This window comes from Pyrus communis, chromosome 15, assembly GCF_041283825.1.
Source record: "Pyrus communis isolate YQ-2024b chromosome 15, ASM4128382v1, whole genome shotgun sequence".
NCBI classification, from domain to species: Eukaryota; Viridiplantae; Streptophyta; class Magnoliopsida; order Rosales; family Rosaceae; genus Pyrus; species Pyrus communis.
This window is the reverse complement of record NC_142579.1, coordinates 3,039,467-3,066,110: the sequence shown is the minus strand read 5'-3', so window position 1 is coordinate 3,066,110 and position 26,644 is coordinate 3,039,467. Positions and strand designations below refer to the sequence as shown.

Below are 26,644 nucleotides of genomic sequence, written 5' to 3'. Positions count from 1 at the left end.
CTATATGTCATTCTATTTTGCAATTTATGTATTACAATGAAATTATGAATTTTTTAAGTATAAGCAGATACTTAATTATACAATGTATAATAAATTTTTGTTATATCTGCCTAGCTGCCTAAACGCTAGATCCTTGTTGGGCGCCTGACTAACACCTAGCATCTTTTTGAACCTTGCGCACAGAATTTCATGACCCCCATTATTTAATTTCATAGCTTCACTCAGGGAGGTTAAAGTGAAGGCATGCCTTAAATAACCAAAAACAGATTTATGCAATTTCAACATTGATTGTAACAGAGGGGCAGTTAGAAGCCTATAATCCAATCACTATTAAGCATTCATTCACCGGACGCTTGCATCACTGTATGTATTTGGGGCATGGGTGGTATTGGCAAGACCACCCTTGCTAAAGCTGTATTTCAAATACTCTTCTAAATTAGAAGCTTCTTGTTTTCTTTTAAATGTTAGGGAGAGAGAACAAACAAAAATTCTAGAACAATTGCAAAAGACACTTCTTGAAGAGATATTAAAGGAAGAAGGCGGTGCATTATGCCAGAGGTGTTCCTTTAGATTATGATAGATTGGGGAAATAAATGAGAAGGAGAAATTTCTGGATATAGCATGTTTTCATAAAGGGTGGCCTCTGGAGTATGTAAAACGAAGGTTAAATGTTCATGGATTCTTTGGGACAACCGGAATTAGAATTCTCATTGATATGTCTCTCGTATCAATTGATTCAAAATGGGGAAGGAAAACCATAGAGATGCACGATTTGCTACAAGAAATGGGAAGGACAATTGCTTAGGAAGAATGTACTAAAGATCCCAGAAAACGTGATAGGTTGTTCATTGATGAGGATGTCTATCTTGTATTGAAGAGTAACATGGTAAGAGATGATAATAGAACAAAGCAATACTAATTTATAATAAAGAAGTCAGGTTATTAATAGATGAATTTGATTGAATTTTTATTGTGTTACGAAGTGTTAGGAGGAGGATACAATTATCTTACTAGACTACGACACTTGTACATCATTACCATCGCAAGTACTCATTTTCCAAATGTGCATTACATTTTATTTGTAAATTTAATTTAAAAACTTTGGTTTTTCCCAGCATAATCCTGAAAACATATATATTCACATATGAACTTTGTTGTTATTATGAGGAAACTCTAAATGTTGAAGCCGTATTGTTTAATTGGTCTATGATTGAGGAGCAACCGCTGAAACGTGTAGACTTCAAAAAGATGTCTAACCTAATAATAATGCTAATTGTGGTTGAATATGAAATATTTGACTGCAAATTCACCGGTTCTCTAGACCTTTCCGATTCTCTTCGTTGTCCTTACTGGCCTGATATCCACTGGAATCTTTGCCGTCAAATTTTGCTCTGGAAAATCTAGTTGAGCTTCATATGCCCGTATGCAATTTTAACATTGATTGTATCAACAAGAAAGATGTAGATAATGAAATTCGAGTAGAAGAATCAGAGGGCCTGATGAGTACAACTTGAAAGAACTTAGAAGCCTATATGGGAACTCAAATGGCGAAGAACCGGATTCAATGAGAAGGAATAGGAGGAAGAAGAAACGGCCCATGTTTAAACATTATAGAAAAGAAACTGATCTCAGTACCATAGAGTTTGATTTGGGGATGGTTTTTTCTGTTAGACTAAGGGCTGGTTTGGTATTGCTGTGCTTTAAAAAAAAACTGCTTCTGTTGTGCTGTGAAAAAAAGCGACTGTGAAAAAAAGCCAGCAGAGTGTTTGGTAAACTTTTTTGTGAAAGTGCTTTTGGAAAAAAAAGCAGTATGATAGTGTTTGGTAAACTTTTATGTAAAATAGCTGTGACTGTGTAAAATGACCAAAAAGGGTATAATACTAGATGTGTCATTAATTTAATTTTCTTAACCAATAAAGGTGAATTACTAAATATACTTTATTTGTAAAACAAACATATTTATAAACTTTATCTTAAATATTAATTAGTATGACAAACTACTTCAATTGAAATATTTTAGACTGAATAGTTAGAATTCATTAGTACAATATTGTTAATGTACTTAAAAGTAATCTAATTAGATGCATTCATCAAACTTGCCGCTATTCTATTTCTTAATGCTTCTATCTCATGTGATCCTTCAACTTCATAATTTTGGTATTCTTCATCATCATCATCACTACTATCGCTCTCTTCACAATAGTCCCTAGGGTCATCAAAATGACGATCACGTTCAGAATACCTCCGTATGTAGTTATGAAGAGCCATTGTGGCAATGACAATCTTCACTTGCTTATTGAACGGGTAATTAGGCATATCCCTTAAAATTGCCCACATTTTCTTCCATACGCCAAAAGTTCGTTCAATGATGCTCCTAAGAGAAGAATGCATGTGGTTGAATACCTCTTTATGACCCGTTGGTTCATCATCCCCCTAATAGAATTTAGACAATAAATAGTATCAGCTAGGACTTTCCAACAAATTTTCTCGAATAATTTTTTTAATAATGAATTATGAAATGTATGTCTGCAAAATTAATAAGAAGCTGCAGCAGCTTGCACCATAGCTGCACAGGCACACATGATTTACCCAAAACTACCTCACAAGATTCTTCCGAGGCAGCAAAACTTTTATGTAAGCACAAAAACTAATAGCTTACTCATACAAAGTTTTACTTCGTAGCAAGCTCTTCAGTGGATAACGCATTACTATCACCACACCCGCAGAGTGACTAGCCAGAAATCCTATCTAACAGGTGACCTTAGTGCTTTGATGGAATTATTTTACCATGAGGTCAATACATATTTGTACATCTCAGTAACAAAGCTATCTCAAATTTCTATCTTAATTTCCTTCTTTAGCTCATTGATCACAAATACAGCGACTTAACAAATCTAAATTCTTTCAAAATTTCATCTTTTCTTTCATCACTCTAATGCACATCACAGCAACTATCTTTTTGCATTTAAAACCTTGAAAACCGAAATACCCAGCATTCTAAATCACCAAATTTGACTAAAAATTGAAACAATATCCTTAAAGAAATTGAATCCAGACATCACCAACCCATAAAAGTAAGAGATTTTCAATAATCAACAGAGTCAACAACAAAAGAAACATTAAATTAACAAATAAATGAATAATTAATCAGTTATGTAAGAAATCGGAAGTGTAAAACACACCTTGAGGGGTGGGTGGGGGGAGATCGAGATGGGGCATTGAGATTGAAGGCTGTAACGGAAGAAATCGGACTCGTGAGGGCAGAGAGCAGAAGAAGAAACTAATCGAAACGAAGCTGCCAAGGCAGCGATATACAACAATATTACAGATTTATCCATAGACGGTGAACAACGATACCTAGTCGAATCGACGAATGGGAGGAGAAGAAGAAGGAAGAGGAGAACAGGGAAACGAAGAGGAGAACACAGGCGAGAAAAGGGCAAAATCGAAAAAATGGAAAAACCAAAATAAGGGTATGAAATTTTATGAGAAACAAAATCTGGGATAAGAAGAATTGCAACACAGCAAAAGAAAATAGCAGCCAAACCCTAACCTAAAAATTTAATTAATTAATTATAGCAAAAATTGAAAGCAAGTCGAGTAGTTAGTACCTGGAAGGCGACGGCGGTGTGGCGTTGAGAGTGACGGAGAGAAACGAAAAGGAGGAGGAGGAAGAGGTGCAGCGGCGGGAGGGAAGAGGGGTGTAGAGTGCAGCGGCGGGAGTTTTTTGCAACAGAGAAGGAGAGAGTGCAGAGTGTAGGATCGGGAGAAGGAGAAAGGAGAAAGGAGGGGGCAGTTTTGGTAAATTGAAAAAATTCATTAATTGGGTACTGTAGCTCCGCGTTTTGGAAAAATAAGCGGCTTCTGGAAGCTGCAAAATGCAGCTTCCACTTTTTGGCTTTTTTTCATGTGAAACTTTGAAATAAAGTTGTTTTGGGATGTTTACCAAACACCAAAATCCTTATCAGCTTTTTTTAATGGCAGCTTTTTAAAAAATCACCTCAACCCCAAACTGGGGCTAAACGTATAAACCAAGATCATGAATCATGAATCACAGCCATCAAAACACAAACCATAGGTCATAACTATTGTACAGCTCTTACCTGTAGATGCACCAGAAGAAGAAGCCATAGTCGATCTCGGTAGCAAAACAAATAGTAAACCTTCTCCTCCTTCCAGATTTAAAACGCTCAAACAAATAATAGGTCTTAGTTCGAGACAGAGCGTAATATCTGTGAGAGCATAGGTCACTATATATATAGAACATAATCCTAGCCAAGACAAATAAGGATTTTCCTATTAAAATCCATACAAAAAACTGAAATTGTTTACAATAGGTGAATCAGTTACTTGTTCAATTTGAATCCTCGAACAACATGGATTGATAATCCATACTCGTTAAGACTTTCTATCAAACTTTAGACGAATAACCGATTCTCCAGACTCATACTCATGCTCATATTCTTACATTTCCAAGTTTCAAGGAATTCAAAGAAGCTGTGAGATGACACTTTCACAACAATTGCAGGTCTTACAAGTCAACCACAAATGATTGGTACAAGGTTAAGGCTCAGATCCATGCCCTTGGCAAGTGTATGCTTCTAATGACCAATTTGTTAGACATTCTCCTTTATATGTAAAAACATTTGTTCTAAATCACACTTGTGGAAAAGATGAAAACAATACATATGCTGATGGTATGAAGATCAATCCCTTTATTTATTTATTTATTTTGAATAAAGGACGGTATATATATATGAAAATCAATCCTAAAATGGATGTTAAGACAATGAAAGCTACAATGAGGGATTATCCATTCTAATCCCTCTCCAAATGATAGGATTGTGAGGGATAGGTTTGTTTCATTCCAATCCCCTTTGAATTTTAAGAGTTACCTATTACTTTAGTCTAAAGTAGGGGGAGATGGTACTGTGCAATTTTGGGGTAAATTTCAGTTTACTTACGAAATTACCACTGAGTCTCCTTGCCCCCTCATTTAACGTTATTTGCAAAATTGCCACTAGGCTTCAGATAGGGTTTTGGGTCTTTGGGCTAGAATTTCTGTTTAGATTGGAATTTTTGATTTTTCAATCCACGCGTTGATCATCCGCTAGATCGTCGGCTGTGTGGGATTTGGTGAAGGGATGGGTTACGTGTCCATCATCGTCGAAAGGTCTGCTTCGACTGCAACCCCTCGACTTTTCATTCCGTTTCAACTTCTCTCTCACAAGCCTCTGCTTCAATCACTCTCGATAAAAATCCTTCAAAATCTATAAATTTTTTAATACATATAAATTTGCATAGACTCAATAAAAATCCTTTAAAATCCTAGTTGACTACTTCAGAATTCTAAAATATTTTAAAATCCTTTAGTAGACTACCCTTGTATTTGAACGAACTCTCTTAAATTATTTTAAAATCCTAATTAACTACTCCTGAATTCTAAAATCTTTTAAAATTCTTTAAAATCCCGCCAAATCCTTAATTGATTACACACCCTCTAAGGCGTCTGAGGGACAAAAATCGAAAGCCAAACCTCCACCACAAACGAAGTCACGAACGCCACTCTCACTCACCCTCCACCGTTACACACGGACCCAATCATAATTCTGAAATCCAAACAAAACCCAGGTGTTAATCCTTCAGAGAATGGCAATGGCCACTTCTTCTTCCTTCCTCTCAATCCCTCTCCTCAAGACCTCTTCTTTGCTTCCCCAGTTAAACACTGAGCTCCGAGTTCAGGGCTCTGTCCTTCTACGGCGGTAGAAATGGAGTCTTCACCTCTTCGGCGATGGCCACGGAGGCTCAGGTCTCGAACCAAGACGACAAATTGAAGGATGCCCAGATGGAGGAGAAAGTCGTGCTTCCAACCAACGAGTCCCCCGAAAGCCTCATCAGAATTCGACACATGGTATTTATTGAAATTTCATTGCTTTGGATTGGATTTATGATTGTGTTATGTTAAATTGAAGTAGGAGTGCTTTCCTGTTGAATTTTTTGAATTTTTAGATTCTTAGGAGCTTCCCCTTTTTGAAAGTTTGATGCTTTTAATCAACTATTTTCAATTCTATGTTATTAATTGTCACCTGATTCTGTTGTGAAGCATGAGGAAGTGAGGATGAAGAAAATAAGAACATAACTTTTCGGTAATTTGAATGTTGATCGAATAGGACATGGACAAATGGGTTTCTGTATTTTGATAAAGTGTTGAGGTCGAGCTATGTTCATTTTTTTCTGAATTGCCTTGTAGTTTGGTATTAATGGCACCTTTTCCGCTGTTATGGTGATGAATCATGTATATGTGTTTGACTGCAGTGTGCACAGGTGATGGCCATGGCTGTTCAAAAGCTCTTCCCGGATGCAAGAGTGACAATTGGTCCGCGGATAGAAAATGGGTTCTATTATGATTTTGATATGGAGCCTTTGACGGACAAAGAGTTGAAGAGAATCAAGAAGGAGATGGTAAGTGGAATTTCTGTATAAGTTATCATGTTTGTATCAAAGTTTTGGAACCATGAAACTATTGAAAAGTATTCATGAACATTTCTTTTGTGGTTTGTAGGATAGCATCATTGGTTGAAACTTACCACTCTTAAGAGAAGAAGTTTCAAGAGATGAAGCTCACAAAAAGAATAACCACTCTCAACGAACCATACAAATTGGAAATTTTGGATAGTATTAAAGAAGATCCCATTACCATATATCATATTGGTAAGGGTTTCACTATTTTCAGGCTCAATATAGTATGGAAGGTGATGATTTAATGTGCAGGAACTGTGCGTAAATGATATTTTTATTAGCTACACAAGTGAAATGTAGAGTGTTTGCGTTGAGTCTTAAGATGGAAATTTAAAGGAATAAAAAAGAGAGGGCGGGGGTGTGCTCAGGGAAAACAATGTTGTTGGTGCTCCTTAAAAATGAGTTATTGATATGCAGATTGAAAAGGAGACTAATTTGGAGGTGGGAGGAACCTTTTGGTCAAGCTTACCAAATTATACTTGTGTTTATACATATGCATGCTTGTACTGGGATTTGATTGTGTTTTGAACTAGCATCCTGTCATATTAGACTGTCTTTATGTCATAATTCCTCATAGTATGCCGAATTCTTCATAGGTGATGAATGGTGGGACGTAAGTGCGGGGCCCCATGTTGAAAAAACTGGAAATATTAACAGAAAAGCTGTCGAACTTGAGTCTATTGCTGGTGCCTGCTGGAGAGGAGATGAAAAGAAACCGATGCTGCACAGGATCTATGGCACTGCATGGGAGAGTGAAGATCAATTGAAGGCATATCTTCATTTCAAAGAGGAAGCTAAACGTCGAGATCACAGGCGCCTTGGTCAAGTTCTTGACCTGTTTTCTATACAGGTACTCAGAATTGCCCTGAATCTCTTTCTGCTGTTTACGCAGATTTATCAGTTAGCAATCCCATTATTTGTAATTATGAGGATTCTTGCATTGAACATTTTCATTGTTGAATTTTCACAGAATGATGCTGGTGGGGGTTTGAACTCCCCCAGTTATCATTTTCATCGTATTAATTAAAGTCTCATTTCTCAGGTGCTTTCAAGTGACAACCCCAACTATGGATGCATGCTGCCACTGGCAACTAAAAAAATTTAATAGTTGCTGGGATCACTGATCCAACTAAAGTGGGTTTCTTTATCAAGTACTTCATGAATAGAATATTTCGGAGATCCAATCACTGGGACAGATTGAATAAGGTGAAGATCACAGGGGTGGGATACTGGGGAGGGTGGTAGGGTTATGGGGTGTGGGCTCTGGTTGGTTTCGATTTGACCGAGGCCATGGTTCAGCCACAAGATGTAGTGCCTACGCGTGGGGTTTAGGGGTTTCGCAGGGAGGGTTACGGAAGGAGGGGGTGCACGCGTGAATTGCAGAGGGGAAGGGAGAAGGAGGGGGAGTAGGGTTGCTATATTCAAGTTCTCTTTTTTATTTTTACTTGAATTTGATTTGATTCTTTAGTTATTTATTTTTTTGCGACAGGTTGAGAATGCAACAGCTCAGCTGGAGGTGGAGGTGAGAATTTTAATTTAATTCATGGTATATTGTTAGTGTTTTTTTTTTTTTTTTTTACTTTATTTTTGTGGGATTGTGCTGTTTTTGGGGAAAACAATATTAAATTGAAGTAAAGTTTAGATATTTCTGTAATTGGGATTTAGAGTAAGAGATGAAGAACTAAATGTGATTGCAAAATTAAAAGTTTAGAACTTTTTTGGTTTGGAAGCTAATTTTAAATTCAGTTAGCTGATTACTTAATAGAGAAATGTATAGCAAATGCGTGGTATGTTTTTCGATGCGTATGAACAGACATGGGTACTGCTTCAGCGGCAGCAGCTGCTATATGATGGTAGATGAGGAATTCTGAGGTGCTGAGTGCTCTTAGTGTCAGAGATGAAGACTTGATAATGATCGTTCCAATTCCGCCTCAAGGTATACTTGACGATGTTCGTGCCTTTAATGGGCCTGTCAATATATTTCAATGCACCCACCAATTGGTTTTATCGTCATACATCATTCATTAGAAATGGGATGGTGAGTTTCTCAATACAGTTTTAATTTTTGTGCGAATAATGTTTGTAAAGTCTATTTTTATTTCGTTCATTGCAGATTCTTATTCTTTTATTTAGTTCACCATTCATGCTTTTAAAGATAAGAAGTGCAAGGCTCTCTGAGATGTTAGTTTTGGGTGGCAATTGAAAGATACGAGGATGAACAAAAATACCTACCAATTGAAAGGATAAATTCAATTGAAAATATTTGGTTCATCAATTATTATAGTTTGAGCTTTCTGCATTAAATGTCCTGTTTTCGGGAAGAGTGATTCATGTAATTGGGTTTTATTAAATTTTTCATGATTTTATATAGTTTTTCGTTTAAATTTGTGGATTCTGAAACACTTTTATGAGTGTTAATTTCTGTTTATTTGTTTGGAATTTGGCTGCTTCTTCAATTTCATCACCACCCATTCTCACAACTTCATCTAAAGTGTTCTGCAGAAATTTGATTCAATTGGTGGATTTGGGTAAGCAACCAAGAAACCATAATCTTTTCTTTCGGTTTTAAGAACTGAAATTGATGGTTAAGTTTATGTTTCAAGATTATAAACCGAATTTGATGGTTAAGTTTGTGTTTCAAGATTATCTTCCTTTCTCCTAAATACTGAGTTTTATGAGATTACATTTGGCAAGTCTGAAAACAGATTAGAAATACTGAGTTTTATGAGATCTATTTGGCAAGATTAGCTTCCTTTCTCCTAAATACTGAGTTTTATGAGATCTATTTGGCAAGTCTGAAAGTGGATTGTGTATGTTTATATCTTCCTTTCTCCTAAATACTGAGTTTTATGAGATCACACCATTTTATGTTTATTGTATAATCTTATGCAGTCAGAAGAATTATCATCTTTTTCCTTTTAGATTTCAACATATTTGGAAACACTTCAAATTTTTTTGTAGTGCAGTTTGTAGTTAACATGATTACGTGAGTTCTGTTTCTTTAGTAAATTTTTATGCAGGAAAGAAAGTCATTTCTCAGTTTGTAGTTAACATGATTACATAAGTTTTGCTTATCTTATCGATCTCATTCACTCATGTGTTGCTCTATTCATTCATGATTGTGTTAAATTTATTCAGGTTAAATGTGTCTTATTCATGTAATTACGCATGAAACAGTTGTTCCTGCCTCAACGTGCAGGCTTATTTTCTAGTTCCAATCTAAACCTAGAGACGAAACGAGGCCATATATTACAAAGAGATTCTAAAACAGCCTTCGCTCAGAGAATAAAAAAAAGCCATGCAGTGAGAACATCTAAGGGAAACGAGTTGATCCTCAATAAACGCCTCAATTGAATGACATATATAGGGATAAGAATTGAGTTTCCTCTTTCACAAATGTTACTTATTCATTCCGGCCATTATATGGTACAACACCGAACAGAGAGTACAACTTTTCCGGCCTCTAAGATACAACAGTACAATACAATATAGTTGAAAACAATCCAAAGATAGTACAGACTCAATCGGATGAATCAAAGGAGCCCTAGTGTTCAAGCTTCCATCTTTGCGGTAAACTTAAGTGTTGGCTTCAAGAAATGGATAATCAGTGTAACCAATGACGGGATCAGGTGTGTAGAATGTCTCTCTGTTGTACTTGTTTAGAGGAGCATTAAGTTCAAATCTCTTTGGCAAATCCGGATTCGCCAAGAAAATACGGCCATAAGCAAGAAGATCTGCACAGCCCTCGGCCACAGCATTGTTTCCATCTTCCCTGTCATAACCACCACCAGCAATGAAGTTACCATGGAAAGCCTTTCTCATGGGAAGAAGACTCTGGCGGGTTTCAGCTATTTCTCCAACTGTATTCATCCTTGGCTCGACCATGAGGTGGCAGTACATGATTCCATATTTGTTCAAGGCATTGGCCATATAGAGGCCTAATTCTTTTGGATTTGAATCCCCTGAGTCCATATAGTCAGCAAATGGACATAATCTAATTCCAACTTTATCTGCTCCTATTTCGTTAACGACAGCTTCAACAACTTCCAGAGGAAGGCGGCAACGATTCTCTAGAGATCCACCATATTGGTCTGTTCGATCATTCACATGATCTTTCAGAAACTGATCAAGAAGGTAGCCATGCGCTCCATGAATTTCAACTCCATCGAAGCCTATATAGCAGATTAACAATTTCAACATACTGACGGTATTAGAACCTTAAGCATTGTCCCTGATCAAACACAATTTATTTTGCATAAGATTTGAAGCAAATTGAGCTGTTGTAAATTATGTTTCATATGTAATATAAAGACAAATTACCAGCTTCAATAGCATTCCTTGCAGCAAGTCTAAAATCATTGACAATTTGTGGAATTTCATCTGTCCTTAAACGTCTTGGAGGCGTGAATTCAGAAGCATCAGTGCCATTTAATCGTATCGGCTTGTCAGTAGAAGATATTGGAGCTTGCCCATTTGGTTGATAACCTGTAAGCAAGGAGAAAAAGAATTACAACCTGAAGTCTAACAACAGTAACTAACATCCACAGCAGCACTCTTTTAATTCGGAATTCTGAGTTAAGTTAACATCAAACTTCTTCTCATCCAATAATAATAATAATAACAATGCTTCCGAAACAGCAAGCTCATAAAAGTAGCGTCTTCTTATGGGTTATGTTAAAAACACCAACTCGGAACTTAAACAAGTCCAAGTTTTATCGTCGTTTGAGCAACAACATTGTCAATTATAATCACTCTCTCGTTCTGGTGCATACACCATAATGTTATACATCAAACTTCTTAACTGTCTAATTATTCACTCATGTTAACAAAGCATTCTATGGTAAAAGTGAGGTCATAAAGGTGTAAATCAGAAACGCACCGCTATTAGAAACCCTTCCAACATGCCAAATCTGACAGAAGAAGACGCCACCTTTAGCATGAACAGCATCAACAATGGGTTTCCAGGCTTCAACTTGCTCCTTTGTCCATATACCAGGTGTGTGCGGGTACCTTCGTATATTAAAGAAACGAAAATTTCATCAAACTTTGAAACGAAAGAAGCACCCTCAAATGTTTGTTAGTCTATGAATCTACTGTTGTTGAAATTACCCTTGAGCTGTGTCTGAAACTCCAGTGGCTTCAGCTATGAGAAGACCCCCGTTCGACGTTCTCTGAGAGTAATATAAGATAGCATGTGGTTGAGGAACATTGTTGTATGATCTCCGTCTGGTCAATGGTGCTAAAACAATTCTGGAAAGGAAAAAGAAATTGTAAATTAAAAATACGGAGTGAACAAGACGGAATGTGGCTGAGGAACATTATCGAATGATCTGTATCTAGTCATCAACGGTGAAAATACAATTCTAAAGAGGAAAAACATATAATAAACCATAAATACAACCTTCAGATTTTGTAGGAAGCATTAGTTTGCTAAGGCTCCTTTGATAACAAATTCGCTTTTAGTTTTCTTGTTTTAGTTAAAAAGGAGAACGAGGGAGGAAGATGGAATTTGGTACGAAAATGTGTGAAATAAAAACTCGAATTGTAGACTATCTGAATTTGCTTTATGTTCTTCATTTTCGGAATCATTCCATGCACGTTTTGTCCCTCATCCATCCCTTCCCCTTCCTCCTCCTCCTCCTCCTCTTCCATCATGCATTTCTCTATCTTTCACTTAAAATTAAAAACTAAAATCCAAATACGAAATCGTTACCAAACACAACCTAAGCAAAGCAATGTCTTACGAAGTGACCATGGCCGAAAGGACACATACTTTTAACAATCAGTTGCATCTATTTTCAACAATTAATCAATGAAATAACTCAAGTGTGCTATTGTTTTGATTTAATTTGTAACATCTGTACTATTTTAGACAAAGATAGAGTTACAAGGAAACTTCTTGTCTCCTTCCCAACATCTGTACTATTTTATAGACAAAGATACAGTTACAAACACTCCTTGTCTCTTTCCCCAAATCATTCTTCGGGAAGAGATCCGATCCAGATCTCTCCCATCAAAGGCCCAGGATCAAGTGATCCAGGCTATTAAAATTTGATCAAACAGCTACAATTATTATAACTTTTAGAGGGGCTTCCTGTTTGTAATTGTTAGATCAAATTTCAACGGTCCGAATTACTTGATCCTGGGCCTTTGATGGGACTAGATCTCTTCCCTTTTTTGTATAGCTATATTTGACACGCACACATGAATAAACTACACAGTACGCTAAACTTGAATATAGACAAGCTGTAATTTCATCTTCTATTTTTCTTGTTAGCCAATAGCCATCTGCAGACCTAGCTACTCTCTGAATCCAAGTTCGGATCTCCTTTCATAGTTAAGGTTCTAAAAGACGTTAAGCACTAGTCGGCGTTGAGCTGGGGCCTAACGCCTAGGCTGCTAGGCGAGGGCGGGACCCTAGCAAGACTAGGCGGATTTAAGTAAATATATTATATTTTGTGTAAATAAGTGTCTGTTTATACTTAAAATATATATAATTTCATTATAAATTACAAAATAGAATGACATATATATTATGAAGTATTGGACATAATGAAAACACAGGGAACAAACATATAATGTGTGTTCATTTAAGTATTCAACAAGTCTTTACAATTTATTGAAAAAAAATAAAATGCAAAATGCAAGCTATCTATTTTCTGTCTCAGTGAGTCGCAACCTAGTTAGTACTTAGGCGGGTCTGGGCGAGCTAGGCGGGTGCCTCAGCAGATCTAGGCACCCTTTCTTAATTTTCAAACGTCTAGACATTAATCGGGACGGTGACCAGCCGCCAAGCGCCTAGGCGGGGCCTAGATGGCGCTTGGTGGGAATTTTTAGAACAATGATTTTTACAACATTATATTAAACAATGTTCTAAAAATCGGCCTAGGTGGCCTAAGTGCTGGGCGGGGAGGTGCCGCTCCGATTAGGTGCCAATCGGCAAAGAAAAGCGGGGATGTGTTAGGCGCCCACCTGGACGCTCCTAGGCGGCCTAGGCGGTGTCTAGGCGGTGGTGCTAGGCGGTCTTGTCACTGTGTTACCATATTTCTAGCTTGCAGTCGCCGTTTTCTCATTGCCTTCCACCTTCAGTCGCACCCAGACCTCATATCTCCTACAAAATCCGACAAGGAGGGAGTGAAAGAGAGAGAGGGAAGGAAAGAGAGACGATTTGCTGCGAAGAGGGACTGGGGGAGAAAGATAGCGCTGCGGAGAGTGAAAGAAATGGGCAGTCTGTGCAGATGAGATAGAGAGAAAGGTGGGGGTGGGTGCGGCTATGTTCTCTAGGGTTAGTAGGTTTTTTATTAATTAAAAGTTTATGGACTTTGTTTCAAGATTTGTAGCAGGCCCAATTTTAGACATTAAACAAAATAAGAACTAATAATAATTATGGTCTTAAAAAAACTCTACAATACTTATATTTTATAACAAATATTTATTTTGTATGTTTTGTATTTTATTTTTTTCAACAAGTATGATTTTTGTGTGTGTAAAAATGGACTTATTTATATATTATATTATAAATTTATTTAAAAAGTATAAATCCACCTAGGCGCCCGCCTAAATTCCGCCTAGCCGCCTAGACGCTAGGCATCAGCCCGCCGTCCGACTAGCGCCTAGCGTTTTTTAGAATCTTGATATTAAAATAACGCTCAAATCAAATAAATTAAACAACAAGGGGAAACTTGATATGAGTCCAATTTTTTGAGCCAATAGTTATCTGTTCAATGATAAGATTTATTATAAAAATCAAATTTCTTCCCAATTATCTCTTTGCTTATTTCTTTTTATTTATCTTTTTGTTATTTCTCGTTCTTCCTCCTACTTTAAACCCCATTTATAGATTTTATTTTTAATTTTTATAATCAACCTATATCACAGGTTAATTATATTTATCTACCTATATGATAGATTCTTTTTTTATAATCAACCTATCACAGATTAATGTGTCTTACTTGTAGGTATGTTATGTTTTTTCTACATTTTAATTAGGTTTCATATCTCACGTATAGGTATTATATACATTCATATATTTGTTACTTGAGTTAGGGTAGAATGTTTTGTAGATAAATTTATGTTAGTATATTAGTATTTTTGTTATACGATATTAAATATATTCTTTTGGAGTTGGAAAATGCATAATATTAGAAGATTTTAATTGATTTTTAATATTTTTAGAAAATATAAAATGAGTATAAAAGAAATAAAAACATATAATTAGATAACTAGACTCACTCCTACAAACACTCTACATTTTTGGACCTGGATCTAAAAGCCCCATTAAACAATTACACGACAGAGAAATTTAAAAAAGTAAACAAATAGGAACAATGTTTGAAAGTTTTAAGTACCTATGAGAAAGATTGAAGTTTCCCAATTTGTAGGGAGTGAGGAGAGGAATCGTGGGAGGTTGAGCAGCAGAAGACATCTCAGAATTCGAGTCGGTCGTCCGCCACCTGATCTTGCACTTGGCCTTGTATACTGGATTCTGGGATGAACGAAGGAAGGAAGGAATGAATGAATGAATACAGGACCCCATTGGGTCTTTATACGTTCGTTAGGAGCTTAAAAGTCCGCCCTGCAGCTTTCCTCCACAAAAGTTGGTGGCTGGGTCCCACATCTCCCCTCCCTTGTATGGAATGGAAGGCTGAAAGCTGTGGTGGTGGTGGCGGCGGCGGACGTATGCGGGTGTAATGCTAGCCGCATGTTCATTTCGATTTAGCTTTTTCATCCTGCTTGATTAGGCCATGGTTTGAATAGTATATTGTTTAGGTCCTTGGGGCCCATTCCAACTAGAAGGGTTAAAATATAGTCCCGTCCACAATTATAACTTTACAAAAAAAAATTAGTTTTAAGTTAACAATATCATATTATATTCATAATTATCTTCAACCGAATGAGCTAAACATAGCCCATCAATTTTCAATGGATAGCTAGGTGACAATTCTATGGAGCTCATCAAGTCATCATTTGGCTAAAGGAGCATTAGGATGAACAAATGTAGTCCCCCTCTTAGCCATATTTTGGGGCTCAGCTCCTCTATTGCACTATTTAAGTCAAATTCAACAGCTATGTTTGAAAACATCCAAGGAAAATTTAATTAAATTAACCAATAAATTTAATATATAAACTTAAAACTAAATAATTGTTGAGAGGGTTATGTTTAGCCATTTCAGTGACAATATATAAGTATGGCCCGATACTATTAAGTCCTTTCGGTTAGAGATGCCCTAAGGTCATAATTTTGAGAATATGTGAGACTAAATGCATATTAGTTACAAAATTATATTAGTTTAGATCGCTTGAAATATTTGACAACTTAATAAAAAAAAACCAACTTAAAATTCATGAACCATCAGAAAACCCTTTTTTTTTTTTTTTTTTTTATCAAGTTGTCAAATATTTAAGCTTTTGGATACAAACTAATATAATCTTATGACTAATATGCATTTGATGCCCATAAATCTTCAAAATGAGGACCATAATTAATCAATGAATTTGTGACAAATTAAATAGTCTAGAAATAAAAGGCTCCAATCAAGTAGCATTGCACGTTTAAATTGGAAAATGACAAGGTTGCTACCTTTTTGCAAAAAAATAAAAATATGTTATGCAGGTTCCCTAATGAGTGCTTTTAACACAATGGGCATACCCTCTATCGTGTAAAACTTTCTCGAGAAATAAAGTTAAGATTTATTCAGATCTGTTACATGGAAGTTTCTCTTTCGGATCACTGCTTTTCTATAATCATAATTTTTTGGGCATATAGATTCATTGTAAGGATGAATTACGTTTTTTTTTTAGTTTGATAGGTTTCAATTTTGATCCATGTCATTTTCAATTGGACAAATTTAAACTGTCATACATAATATAATTTTATGCCGACACCCCTTTTTGACCAAAATAGGTTGCGTGGAATATTCTATCCAAAAAAAAAAAAAAAAAATCATATTTGTAAGTAGTGTATTCTTCTGGTGGTTCAAATCATTTACCTTATCTTATTGTAATTTAAAGTAAGAATAACGTTGTATTCAACAAACAATAAAGTCCTTGTGCACATCAAGTAGAATCATGAAAGAAAAAAAGGAAGAGAAAAATTTGCCTGATACTGCTACAATGACATTTTTACCAGGAGTTAATTGGAGCCCAACATAACATTCTAGCATTAACAAGAGACGGTCATGAATAGAGATTTATATCATCCTTGAATCCCAAACGTAGAATTATCATAACTTACCACTTTTATTATATAGATAATACTTGCATTCATTTCTTGAAAGGATGAACTTATTTCCTCCATGCAAATAATGTACATTTATCGTACAAAGTTCATAATCAAAACTGTTCAAATTATTAATTATCGTACCCTTACAAAAGAATTGGAGATCATTTAGTTATTCAAATGCATAGAACAAATCAAAGATGTAGGTATCAAGTATCATATTCATGATGAACCGTTCATTTATTTAATATGTTTGAATGGATTAAACAATTTCTAATTCAAATAATTTTTTGCACGAATGGCCTTCAAATGAAATTAAGAAATTAAACGTTGCTGATCATTGAGTTTATATACTTAAGACACGTCATTCGCAAATGGGGAAGACGAATCAAAGATATATCCAAAAGCCAGTTGAACAGATGTACGGTCAAACGTCTAAAGGTTAACTATACTGTTAATTTCCAATAATCATAATATAAGATCATCACAAACTATCTTTATCAAACTCATTGGTATGGCATGCAATCAGTTAGCATGTCAAGGTAACCACAAGCTACAACACTACACTTGAACTTGATACAGATCGAACAATGCAGAAACTTACTAACAAATGAGAATTTTACAATCTTGTCAGCCAACTTCTGCCCCTCGATTCGTTATTTTCTCTAGTTATCCAAACCGTGCAAGGAAAGCAACACGAAAACATGTACGCAGACTAATGCGGGGATTTCAGAAATATAAGAGTGTACAAGCTTCCATATGCTGCACGAAACCTATGCGTGGTGTCAAGCTTCCATTGATATAAGAGTGTACAAGAATGTACAAGCTTCCATATGCTGCACGAAACCTATGCGTGGTTTCAGAAATATAAGAGTGTACAAGCTTCCATTACGCACATAGAATGTGTTTCTGTTGTACTTGTTCAGAGGAGCATTGAGCTCAAACCTCTTAGGCAAGTCTGGGTTAGCCAAGAACCAATGACCATAAGCAATAAGATATGCGCGGCCCTCAGCCACAGCATTGTTCCCATCTTCCCTGTCATAACCACCAGCAGCAATGAAGGTACCATTAAAAGCCTTTCTCATGGTACAAGACTCTGGGGGCTATCACATTTTTCTCCAGCTGTCGTCATCCTAGGCTCAACCATATGGCAGTACAGGATCCCATATTTGTTCAACGAATTGGCCAGATAAAGGCCCAACGCTTTCGGATCTGAATCCCCTGATTCCATATAGCTGGCAAATGGAGATAATCTAATTCCAACTTTATCCGCTCCTATCTCATTAACAACAGCTTCAACGACTTCCAGAGCAAATCGACAACGATTCTCCAGTGATCCCTCATATTGGTCTGTTTGATCATTCACTTGATCTTTTAGAAACTGATCAATAAGGTGTCCATGGGCCCCATGAATTTCTACTCCATCAAAGCCTGTATATCAGACAAACCATTTCAGTGCACCAAATATTATTTGTAATCTAGCATGAACTATTGTCACACATCTAGTTAAACTGCAATTAACGCCTTTAACTACATTTGTAAGCTTAGAGATGGTTTGTTTGCTTCTGTTGAAAATAATTTTGAGTTCTCGCTAATTTTATTTCGTACTTAAGTAAAGACAAATTACCAGCTTCTATAGCGTTCCTTGCAGCAAGTCTGAAATCATTGACCATCTGTGGGACTTCATCTGTCCTTAATCGCCTTGGAGGAGAAAACTCAGCAACATCAATGCCATTAGATCGTATTTGGGGGGTTAGTGGCTTGTCAGTAGAAGAGATTGGAGCTTTCCCATTTGGCTGAAACCCTCTACGAAAATATTGGTAGAATAACAATCCGAAATATTTCTATTACAGGAATATCAAGGCGGCTTTCTGCTGCTTCAATGGCCTAACTTTTCACTTATGATCCAAACGCTTTCAATGACACAAAGTGAAGTCATAAAAGCGTATGTTAGAAACGCACCGGTATTTGAAATCCTCCCACCATGCCAAATCTGACAGAAGAAGATGCCACCTTTAGCATGAACAGCATCAACCATCTGTTTCGATGCTTCAACTTGCTCCTTTGTCCATATACCGGGAGTATCTGGGTCCCTTCGCATATTAAAAAAACAAAAATGTTATCAAACTTTGAAATGAAGAAAGTACACATCTAAATGTACGTTTTCCATCTAAAATTTGACATAAAGAAACTTGAAAAAAAGCTAATGTTTGTGAAGTTACCCTTGAGCTGTGTCAGAAACTACGGTGGCTTCAGCTATGAGAAGACCCCCGTTAGATGTTCTCTGTGAGTAATATAAGATGGCATGCGGCTGAGGAACATTTCCGTATGATCTTTGTCCAGTCAATGGTGCTAATACAACTCTGCAGAAGGCAAGGAAGAAGTATATCGTCAGAATACAATGCATCTTCTACATGGCCTATGACATGTATGAGACCATCAGATCTTGCTAAACAGAACAAGATTCAAGTAATACGACCAAAAATCCAGAAAGGAGATATACTTTTCGTAGCCAATTGCATCGAATACCAAAGATGCATCAAGTAATTTCCGGTCAGGATCAAGTACTAACTCAGGAGTGATGAGTGCTTCAGAGTTCACAAACCATGATGTACCATTTAGGTCTTGGGAAATGATAGGATTTTTACCATCTATAAAAGTAGGGATAAAAACACATGAAATACTTGCAAGAATACAAGGATGTTGTAATATAGATGCTCATTGATAGGTGCATTATTTATCATATTTTCATATTAATTATCCCTAAGTTTTGTTAAGGAATTGGTCTTAAAAGAGCCTTATTACTTTCCATTTCTCAGTTTCAGCCATTCTGTGCACTTAGGACGTTTTTGGTGATAATTCGACTTTCCGGAGGAGTTTTGATACAAGGCCAATTGGAGAAGGAAGCTAAGAGGCTGAAGATCATTGTGTCCAAATTTCATAATTTTCCATGAAGCCATTCATTCCAGTTTTACAAATATATCCCTCATAAGTTGTTTTCCCGTCAGAATTGCGCAGCTGTAGGAGAATGAAGATTTGAAGGCTTTCCCGATTTTTTCTAGTGGCGTGTGAGATATACCTGGAAATATAAGAGATAAATCTACGTTTCTCATATTTTTACAGATTTTTTTCAGAAGATAAATCGACCCCAAAACTTGCGTGCAAGGCAGATGACGTGTTTCCCAAGTCAAGAAGGATTCTTTCCTAGTTTGTGTCATTAATTGTTTAGGAGTTTGATTTATTTTAGGAGAAATTCTCCCTGACCTTTTAGGGTTTTTCTAGTATCAATAAGGTCCCTAAGCTCTCTCATCCAACCATCCATCCATTCACCACCACACCATACTACCATTCACCATCTCTGCAAATTGTGAAGAAGAGCTTAGGGACGTGCTTTGCCATGGACTCCGGGTTCTATCTTTCTTTTATTTTGATTTCTATGTGTAACTAAGTTATTTTCTAAGGTTTATGATGAAACCATGACATGAATATTTGCGAAGTACTTTGTTGATTATTATCCGATTATAAGCCATTTTATATTCTTAATCTTTGCGGGTATTTTATTCTAGGTTCGAGTTTCTAATGATTGATCACCTTTAGGAATTTTGCATCTAGAGATTTAGATAAATCTATGAGGATGACCAATATCAATTAGGTTTATTGGAACTAAGATTAGGAAGAGTAGACAAACTAGTGAGGATGACCAATATCAATTAGATTGAAACTAAGATTAAGAAGAGTAGACAAACTAGCGAGGATGACCAATATAAAGCTAGTCCTACTTGGTTGACATGATTCTTCTACGCTTAATGGGTTTTTATAATTGTATGCCTAACCAATAGGATATAATTATCATGTAGAGATACAAGAGTTGATGTCTGACCATGGATTAATTCATATCTTAGAAAGAGCAACCTTTAACATTGGCATGGTAATTGGATAGTAATTGGCTCTAGGAAAAGTAAATAGGATTGTTATTGGTGAATTCATAACCTTAGACTTCCATGGTTTCTCAATTTCTTCTTGTGTCGTGTATTTATTTTAATTAATTGTCTTTTCTATTTCTTGTTAATTTTAGTCTTACTCAATTATTCAATTCAATATATCATTTGTTTGTTTAATTAAGTCTAGCGTGATTAATCGATTAAATTGGTATTAAAGCAATCTCTGTGGGATCGACCTCGTATTTGCATATATTACTACAATTGATTCGTGCGCCTGCGAGTTTAATTTAGTTTAAATTAATCTATTGTTTAGGTTAGTTTAAATACACATCACTCATGCAAGGTTGTACTCCTCAAAGACTATTTGGATAATTTATGTAGAAAAAAATCCTAATTAAATACTAATTAGAGTTAATAATTGAGAAAAGAGATTATGAAATTGGGTAATATTAAAAACGAATTTTAATTAAAAACTAATATGACAAAAGAAAAGAGTTTTAAATACCAATTTATAAAAGCACTAAGGTTTCACCATCACCTAGCCATCCTTTGTACTTTTACCAATTACTTATCATCTACACATGCCACTTTGAAGGTTAGGTTTTCCTAATTTATATTCTATTTGGAACCTCCAAAATAGAACGTATATCCAACATGCAATCCGTCCGGACGTTCGGATCAAATCTGAACATAAGAGACTCATTATGCTTTATGAAAACCCTTTGAAAAACCATGCAACCCTTAAGACGTGGTGTTCATCTTAAGTGAAATTACAATTATTAATCACAAGAAGCCAGCGTCAATTTCAGGGAACCTTCCAATTAAAACTGCATCAAATTACTTTTCTAAAGATCCTAACGATGATCAGGCATTAAGACAATTAGATAGTTTTAATCACGGTGATCAATAATTCAAAGCATGCATGCAATCAATCATAAACAATTAAATAAAAATCACATATTCATGCTAAAGCTTAAGGCTTCACCCTAACAAAAGGAATTAGTTACGCATATTCATAATTGAAATCATAGAAAATATTATTAAGAATAAAGGGAATGAAAACACCTTAAAGTAAAAATTCTCCAAGAACCCTAGCAATCACTCTCTGTCTCCAAAGTTTCATAAAAGCAACCGTAGTCCCAAACTAGGGCTGACTAAAACCTTAAATATTTCCCTCAAAGCCAGCCGCACAAACCCTAGGAACCAAGTCTCTTATTTCCACTAGGAAGCTAACTAATAATAAAATATAATAAAACTTAAGGTCCTAATTAAGTTAGGATAAATTGCACAAAAATTGTCCAGTCACGTTTTAACCTCAAATCTCCTCTAAATCCAGCCCATAATAACTTATTTTGAAGATCAGGATGTTCTGAACACATCTCCAAAAGGCCACGAACCCATCCGAGGTCATCTTGGGCTCCAAAAACGTAATTCAAGCCCAAAACGTCAATATTCCAGCATTACGCATTGCTCATTTATTTTATTGCCAGAAAATCATCGCTTGGTAGAAAAATCTGATATTTTGATACGATCAAGCCAAGTGACTCACGATCGTCCTCCAACTGAAATTACTCAAAAATTCGTCCATTTTACCATGTCTTTCACCAGAGGAAGTCGAATGTCCTATATTAGAAATACAATTCAAAGTACCAAAATTCTTCCAAAATATTAACCAAAGTATACTAAGAATAGGATAAAATATATAATATGAAATTGACTCATCAGGAAACAAAATCAAATCATATGCCAGTCGATTCTAGGGATCATCTATGCATATATTTGGTTTCAAGGTCTGGGGCTTACAGAAAATTTCAGTAACATCTATCCTAGTTTATTTTCTTTAAGAGTTGGCTACTTTAGTTGCTAAGATATAGTTGCAACTTCAAAGATATAATGGGTGTATTCTGCACGAGCGCGTCTAGGAATTCGACAATCAAACAATCTTGAACAAAAGCAAGTAATTCATGTCAAACATCAAGACAAACTGACCCAAAAGTTGCAGCACATTATCTGTTGCAACTCAAACTCGCAAACAAAATCAGGGTTATCCAACCAATCAAACTAAACCAATTCCAAGCTTTACAATTCTACAAGTAATGTGAACATCCAAATGTTAAATCAAACCATCCTATCGAAGTTAATGCTTTTAATTCTGAAAATTCAGGATTCTTGCGTTGACAAGCACAAAAACTGCCCAGTAACCTGCAACTTTGCCCAAAAAATAAGCTCTAGTTTCATTTTTCTTGTAAGAAAACCGGGATTTTCTGCAACCCTGTTTCCAAATGCACAATACCCACTAGCCCAAATCTCAACTACTCAAGCATAATAAGGGGGTGTATTCAATTAGAATTTTAAGAGATTTTAATTCTTTTAATGAATTTAGAGTATTCAATTAGGATTTTCAATGATTCTCTGAAATTTATTCAATTAAGATTTTAAGACAGAGTATTAAATCAAGATTTTACCGTTAGATTTGATCATATTAGATTTTAGGCGTTGGATTCAATGAATTTATAAATACAAAATTAAAAAAAAAAAAAAAAAAACATTAATATAGTGGGCTAGCCCCACTAACCCGGGGCATCCAAGCCTAGATTTATCTCATAAATGAGTATTGGATTAAAACTCATATTTGCCCCAAATGTTGGAGTAAGTTAGGGTAAGTTTAGAATCTAACATTTGAGTTTTACTACAAGAGTTAGAATAGGTCTAAGGGGGTATATTCAATTTGGATTCTAATGAATTTCAACGGAATCATAAATTCTCATGGAGTTTATGAATTTTAACTGATTATTCATGTGAATTGTAAGGGAATACTACATGAATTTTGTTATAGATTTTAATGGATTCTCTAATTTTGTTACGGAGTTTAATGGATTTTGATGCAATTTTTGTGCATTCATTTTTTGACACACCCCGACATGGAATGTCCATTAGGACTCCAAATTGAGCTATGTTGCCCGACACCTGGGAGGTGACGAAGCCATAAAGTGTGATGATGTGGAAAAATGTGAATAAATTTAGACCTAAGAGTACCTAAATATCAGAGTGCGCTGGTGAGCAGGAATGAATGCACTTCACACGTAACGTTAGAGCATAAGTAAGTACAGTGGAGTGGATAAGAATTATACCCTCAAAAGTAACCACCTATCCTGAGATTTGCCAAGAATCCTCGTCGATACGAACTTTCAACAATTAAAACCTAGAGGGGCGCAAAATAGAAAGTGTGAGTGGACAAAAACAAAGCTTTTTTAAAAACCATTTCAATTATCAAAGGTAGTAACCCCTCGCCGTAAAACCTGTATAATTTCCCAGAAAATATAACATATACATATATCGAAACTATACTCGAATTAGCAAAATCCACATATATGCCATGTCAAATATCTCAGCATAAAATATGTAAGCCAGGTGATATCAATCAATGCAAATGATATGTCAGCCGGAGTCACCTAACATGACTTGTAAGGCTCAAATCCACAACTCAACAAATATATCTGCACACAAGTCAGAACCACCTAAAGTGGTATGTACGATAGGACTGGGTGTTAATAAATACGCTCAAGTGCTACAATCACGTGAAGACTGTGCGAATAATCGCGAGTCACTTACGAGTCGGAACCACCTATAGTGGTCTGTACGACATGACTGTGCACCTAACTTGGATCCAAGGTGAGCGTATAGTGCGGGAGGTGAACATCACGTGAAGGATTGTGCCCTAACCACAGGCGGGAGCACTAACACCGGGGTGCAAGTTTATGACCTCTCAACACATCTCACATAATCATTAATTTACATAAACAATCTACAACTCACCTGGTACTTACCTGAGCTTCCACAGCGTCAAATCACATTTATGCATACTATATTAAATCTGCCTATGAAGTACTCAAAGGTAGAAAAATTGATTTGACACACCTCAAGGTATTTGGATGTGTTTGCTTTGTTCACATTCAAGCCTTGAACCGTGACAAATTAGATACTAGGGCAACCAAGTGTGTGTTTGTGGGGTATTCTGCCACCCAAAAGGGATACAAGTGCTACAATCCAGCCACTAAGAAGTGTGTTGTGTCAAGGGATGTGAGTTTTGAAGAAAATTGCCCTTATTTTACTCACAAAGGGAATCTTGCAGGTCAAGGGGAGGAACTGTTTGAAATGTTTCCACCTCCTCCAGTCATTAACAATCCGGTGTTGGAAAAAAGCTCAATTGCTGTGACACCAGATATTGAAGAAATACAAACTAACTCAATCTCTGATCATCGTATCCCTGCCAATGAGGGAGACACGGAGTCTCATTCTGATCATTCACAATCTCCTACAGAGTCTCAAGGGCTTAGAAGAAATCCTCCTCGAACCAGAAAACCTCTAACTAGTCTGCAGGACTATGTTACTTATGCCTCACGATATCCTATCAGTGAAAGTATCAGCCTCGGTAAGTTCTCAACATCTCATGTTGCATTTCTCTATCAAATTGATAAACACAGTGAACCTAAAAGCTTTCAAAAGGCATCTCTCCTCCCACAATGGAATCAATGGCAAATGAGCTTCATACTTTAGAAGAAAATAAAACTTGGAGCTCGGTTCAACTACCATTAGAAAAAAAAAGGTTGTTGGAAGTCATTGGATTTACAAGATTAAATTCAAGGCTGATGGTTCTATCGAGAGGCACAAGGCCAAGCTTGTTGCTCAAAGGTTCACTCAAACCTTTGGGGTAGATTACAAGGAAACATTTGCACCTGTGGCCAAGATGAATTCAATGAGGGTTTTACTCTCAGTTACAATCAATTGTGGGTGGACTTTTTATCAAATGGATGTGAAGAATGCCTTCCGTCACGGAGAGTTACAAGAAGAAGTGTACATGCAACCTCTTCCAGGTTATGATGGTATTAAAGGCAACATGGTTGTAAACTACATAAGGTAATCTATGGATTGAAACAATCCCCAAGAGCTTGGTATGCCAAGCTCAACTTAATTCTAGAGAAAGCTGGATTCCTACGAAGTAATGCTGACTCCTCATTGTTTGTAAGAATTGGCACTGGTGGGAAATTGGATGTGCTTAACTATGTGGATGATCTCATCATCACAAGAGATAGTGCCACTGAAATTGAGGCACTAAAATTCTCACTACACCAAACCTTTGCTATCAAAGACCTGGGAAAGCTAAAGTATTTTTTGGGCATCGAAATGGCAACCTCTTCAAATGGGATTGTTTCTACATCAACGAAAATATGTATTGGATCTTCTTCATAAAGCAAAAATGCTTGATTGCATCACTCTCGTGGACTCTAAACTAAAGCTTAACACAAATGGACAACCCATGCATGATGTGAGCTACTATGAATGATTGGTGGGTAAACTTATATATTTTACCATCACACGTCTTGATATCACATATGCAGTGAGCTTGGCAAGACAATTTATGCATTCTCCTATGGTTGATCATCTTAACATGGTTAAAAGAGTCCTGCGTTATCTTAAGGGTTCGATAGGACAAGGAATCATCATGCATAACAACAATTCCACTGCCATCAGTCGCTACACTGATGCAAATTGGGCAGGGAATGCACTTAATAGGAAATCTACCACGAGCTATTGCACATTTGTTGATGGAAATATTGTCACTTGGAAGAGCAAGAAGCAACATGTCATTGCTCATTCCAGCGCAGAGGTTGAATATCGAGCCATGGCAGCCACTATATGTGAACTTATATGGCTTAAAGGGCTTCTTTCAGAGTTAGGGTTTACTAGTACTACTCTCATGTCTCTTTATGTGTGATAATCAAGCAGCCATGCACATTGCTACTAACCCTGTATTCCATGAAAGAACGAAACACATTGAAGTGGACTGTCATTTTGTTAAAGCACAAGTGCAAACTCAAGTCATCCAGACCATCTTCACGCGAAGCCATGATCAACTAGTAAATCTCTTTATTAAAGCTCTGGCATCTGCTCTATTCCATCGTTT

General features: G+C 36.3%; 3 protein-coding genes and 1 pseudogene across 9 annotated transcripts; 2 read left to right on the top strand and 2 right to left on the bottom strand.

Annotated features, from left to right (window-relative positions):
- The first annotated feature begins 5,436 nt into the window (after window positions 1–5,436).
- LOC137730362 (threonine--tRNA ligase, chloroplastic/mitochondrial 2) lies at window positions 5,437–10,956 on the top strand. Of its 6 annotated transcripts, none has more exons than XM_088686556.1 (6): window positions 5,449–5,911; window positions 6,316–6,462; window positions 6,563–6,711; window positions 7,116–7,369; window positions 7,562–8,455; window positions 8,633–10,956. In XM_088686556.1, exons 1-3 carry the CDS (start codon window positions 5,792–5,794, stop codon window positions 6,578–6,580), a joined length of 285 nt encoding a protein of 94 aa, XP_088542682.1. In that variant the 5' UTR covers window positions 5,449–5,791; the 3' UTR covers window positions 6,581–6,711; window positions 7,116–7,369; window positions 7,562–8,455; window positions 8,633–10,956. The 6 variants fall into 6 exon arrangements, with proteins under 6 accessions (XP_088542680.1, XP_088542682.1, XP_088542681.1 ...); XM_068469419.2 differs by having other exon boundaries at window positions 5,459–5,911; window positions 7,562–8,041; window positions 8,333–10,956; XM_088686553.1 differs by having other exon boundaries at window positions 5,459–5,911.
- LOC137749418 (putative 12-oxophytodienoate reductase 11) lies at window positions 9,848–15,120 on the bottom strand. The gene is made up of 5 exons (XM_068489515.2): window positions 14,868–15,120; window positions 11,629–11,769; window positions 11,399–11,529; window positions 10,840–11,004; window positions 9,848–10,691 (listed from the first exon to the last, which is right to left on the bottom strand). Exons 1-5 carry the CDS (start codon window positions 15,053–15,055, stop codon window positions 10,096–10,098), a joined length of 1,221 nt encoding a protein of 406 aa, XP_068345616.2. The 5' UTR covers window positions 15,056–15,120; the 3' UTR covers window positions 9,848–10,095.
- Window positions 15,121–17,523: 2,403 nt separating this feature from the next.
- LOC137727760 (putative 12-oxophytodienoate reductase 11) lies at window positions 17,524–20,137 on the bottom strand (annotated as a pseudogene). The gene is made up of 6 exons (XR_015957047.1): window positions 20,092–20,137; window positions 19,242–19,389; window positions 18,961–19,101; window positions 18,701–18,831; window positions 18,366–18,542; window positions 17,524–18,169 (listed from the first exon to the last, which is right to left on the bottom strand). The product of XR_015957047.1 is annotated as a putative 12-oxophytodienoate reductase 11 (transcript).
- A 4,697-nt stretch (window positions 20,138–24,834) lies between these two features.
- Window positions 24,835–26,455, top strand: LOC148690369 (secreted RxLR effector protein 161-like). The gene is made up of 2 exons (XM_088686442.1): window positions 24,835–25,111; window positions 26,079–26,455. The coding sequence occupies exons 1-2, from the start codon at window positions 24,835–24,837 to the stop codon at window positions 26,453–26,455; spliced, it is 654 nt and encodes a 217-aa protein (XP_088542568.1).
- Window positions 26,456–26,644: the final 189 nt, after the last annotated feature.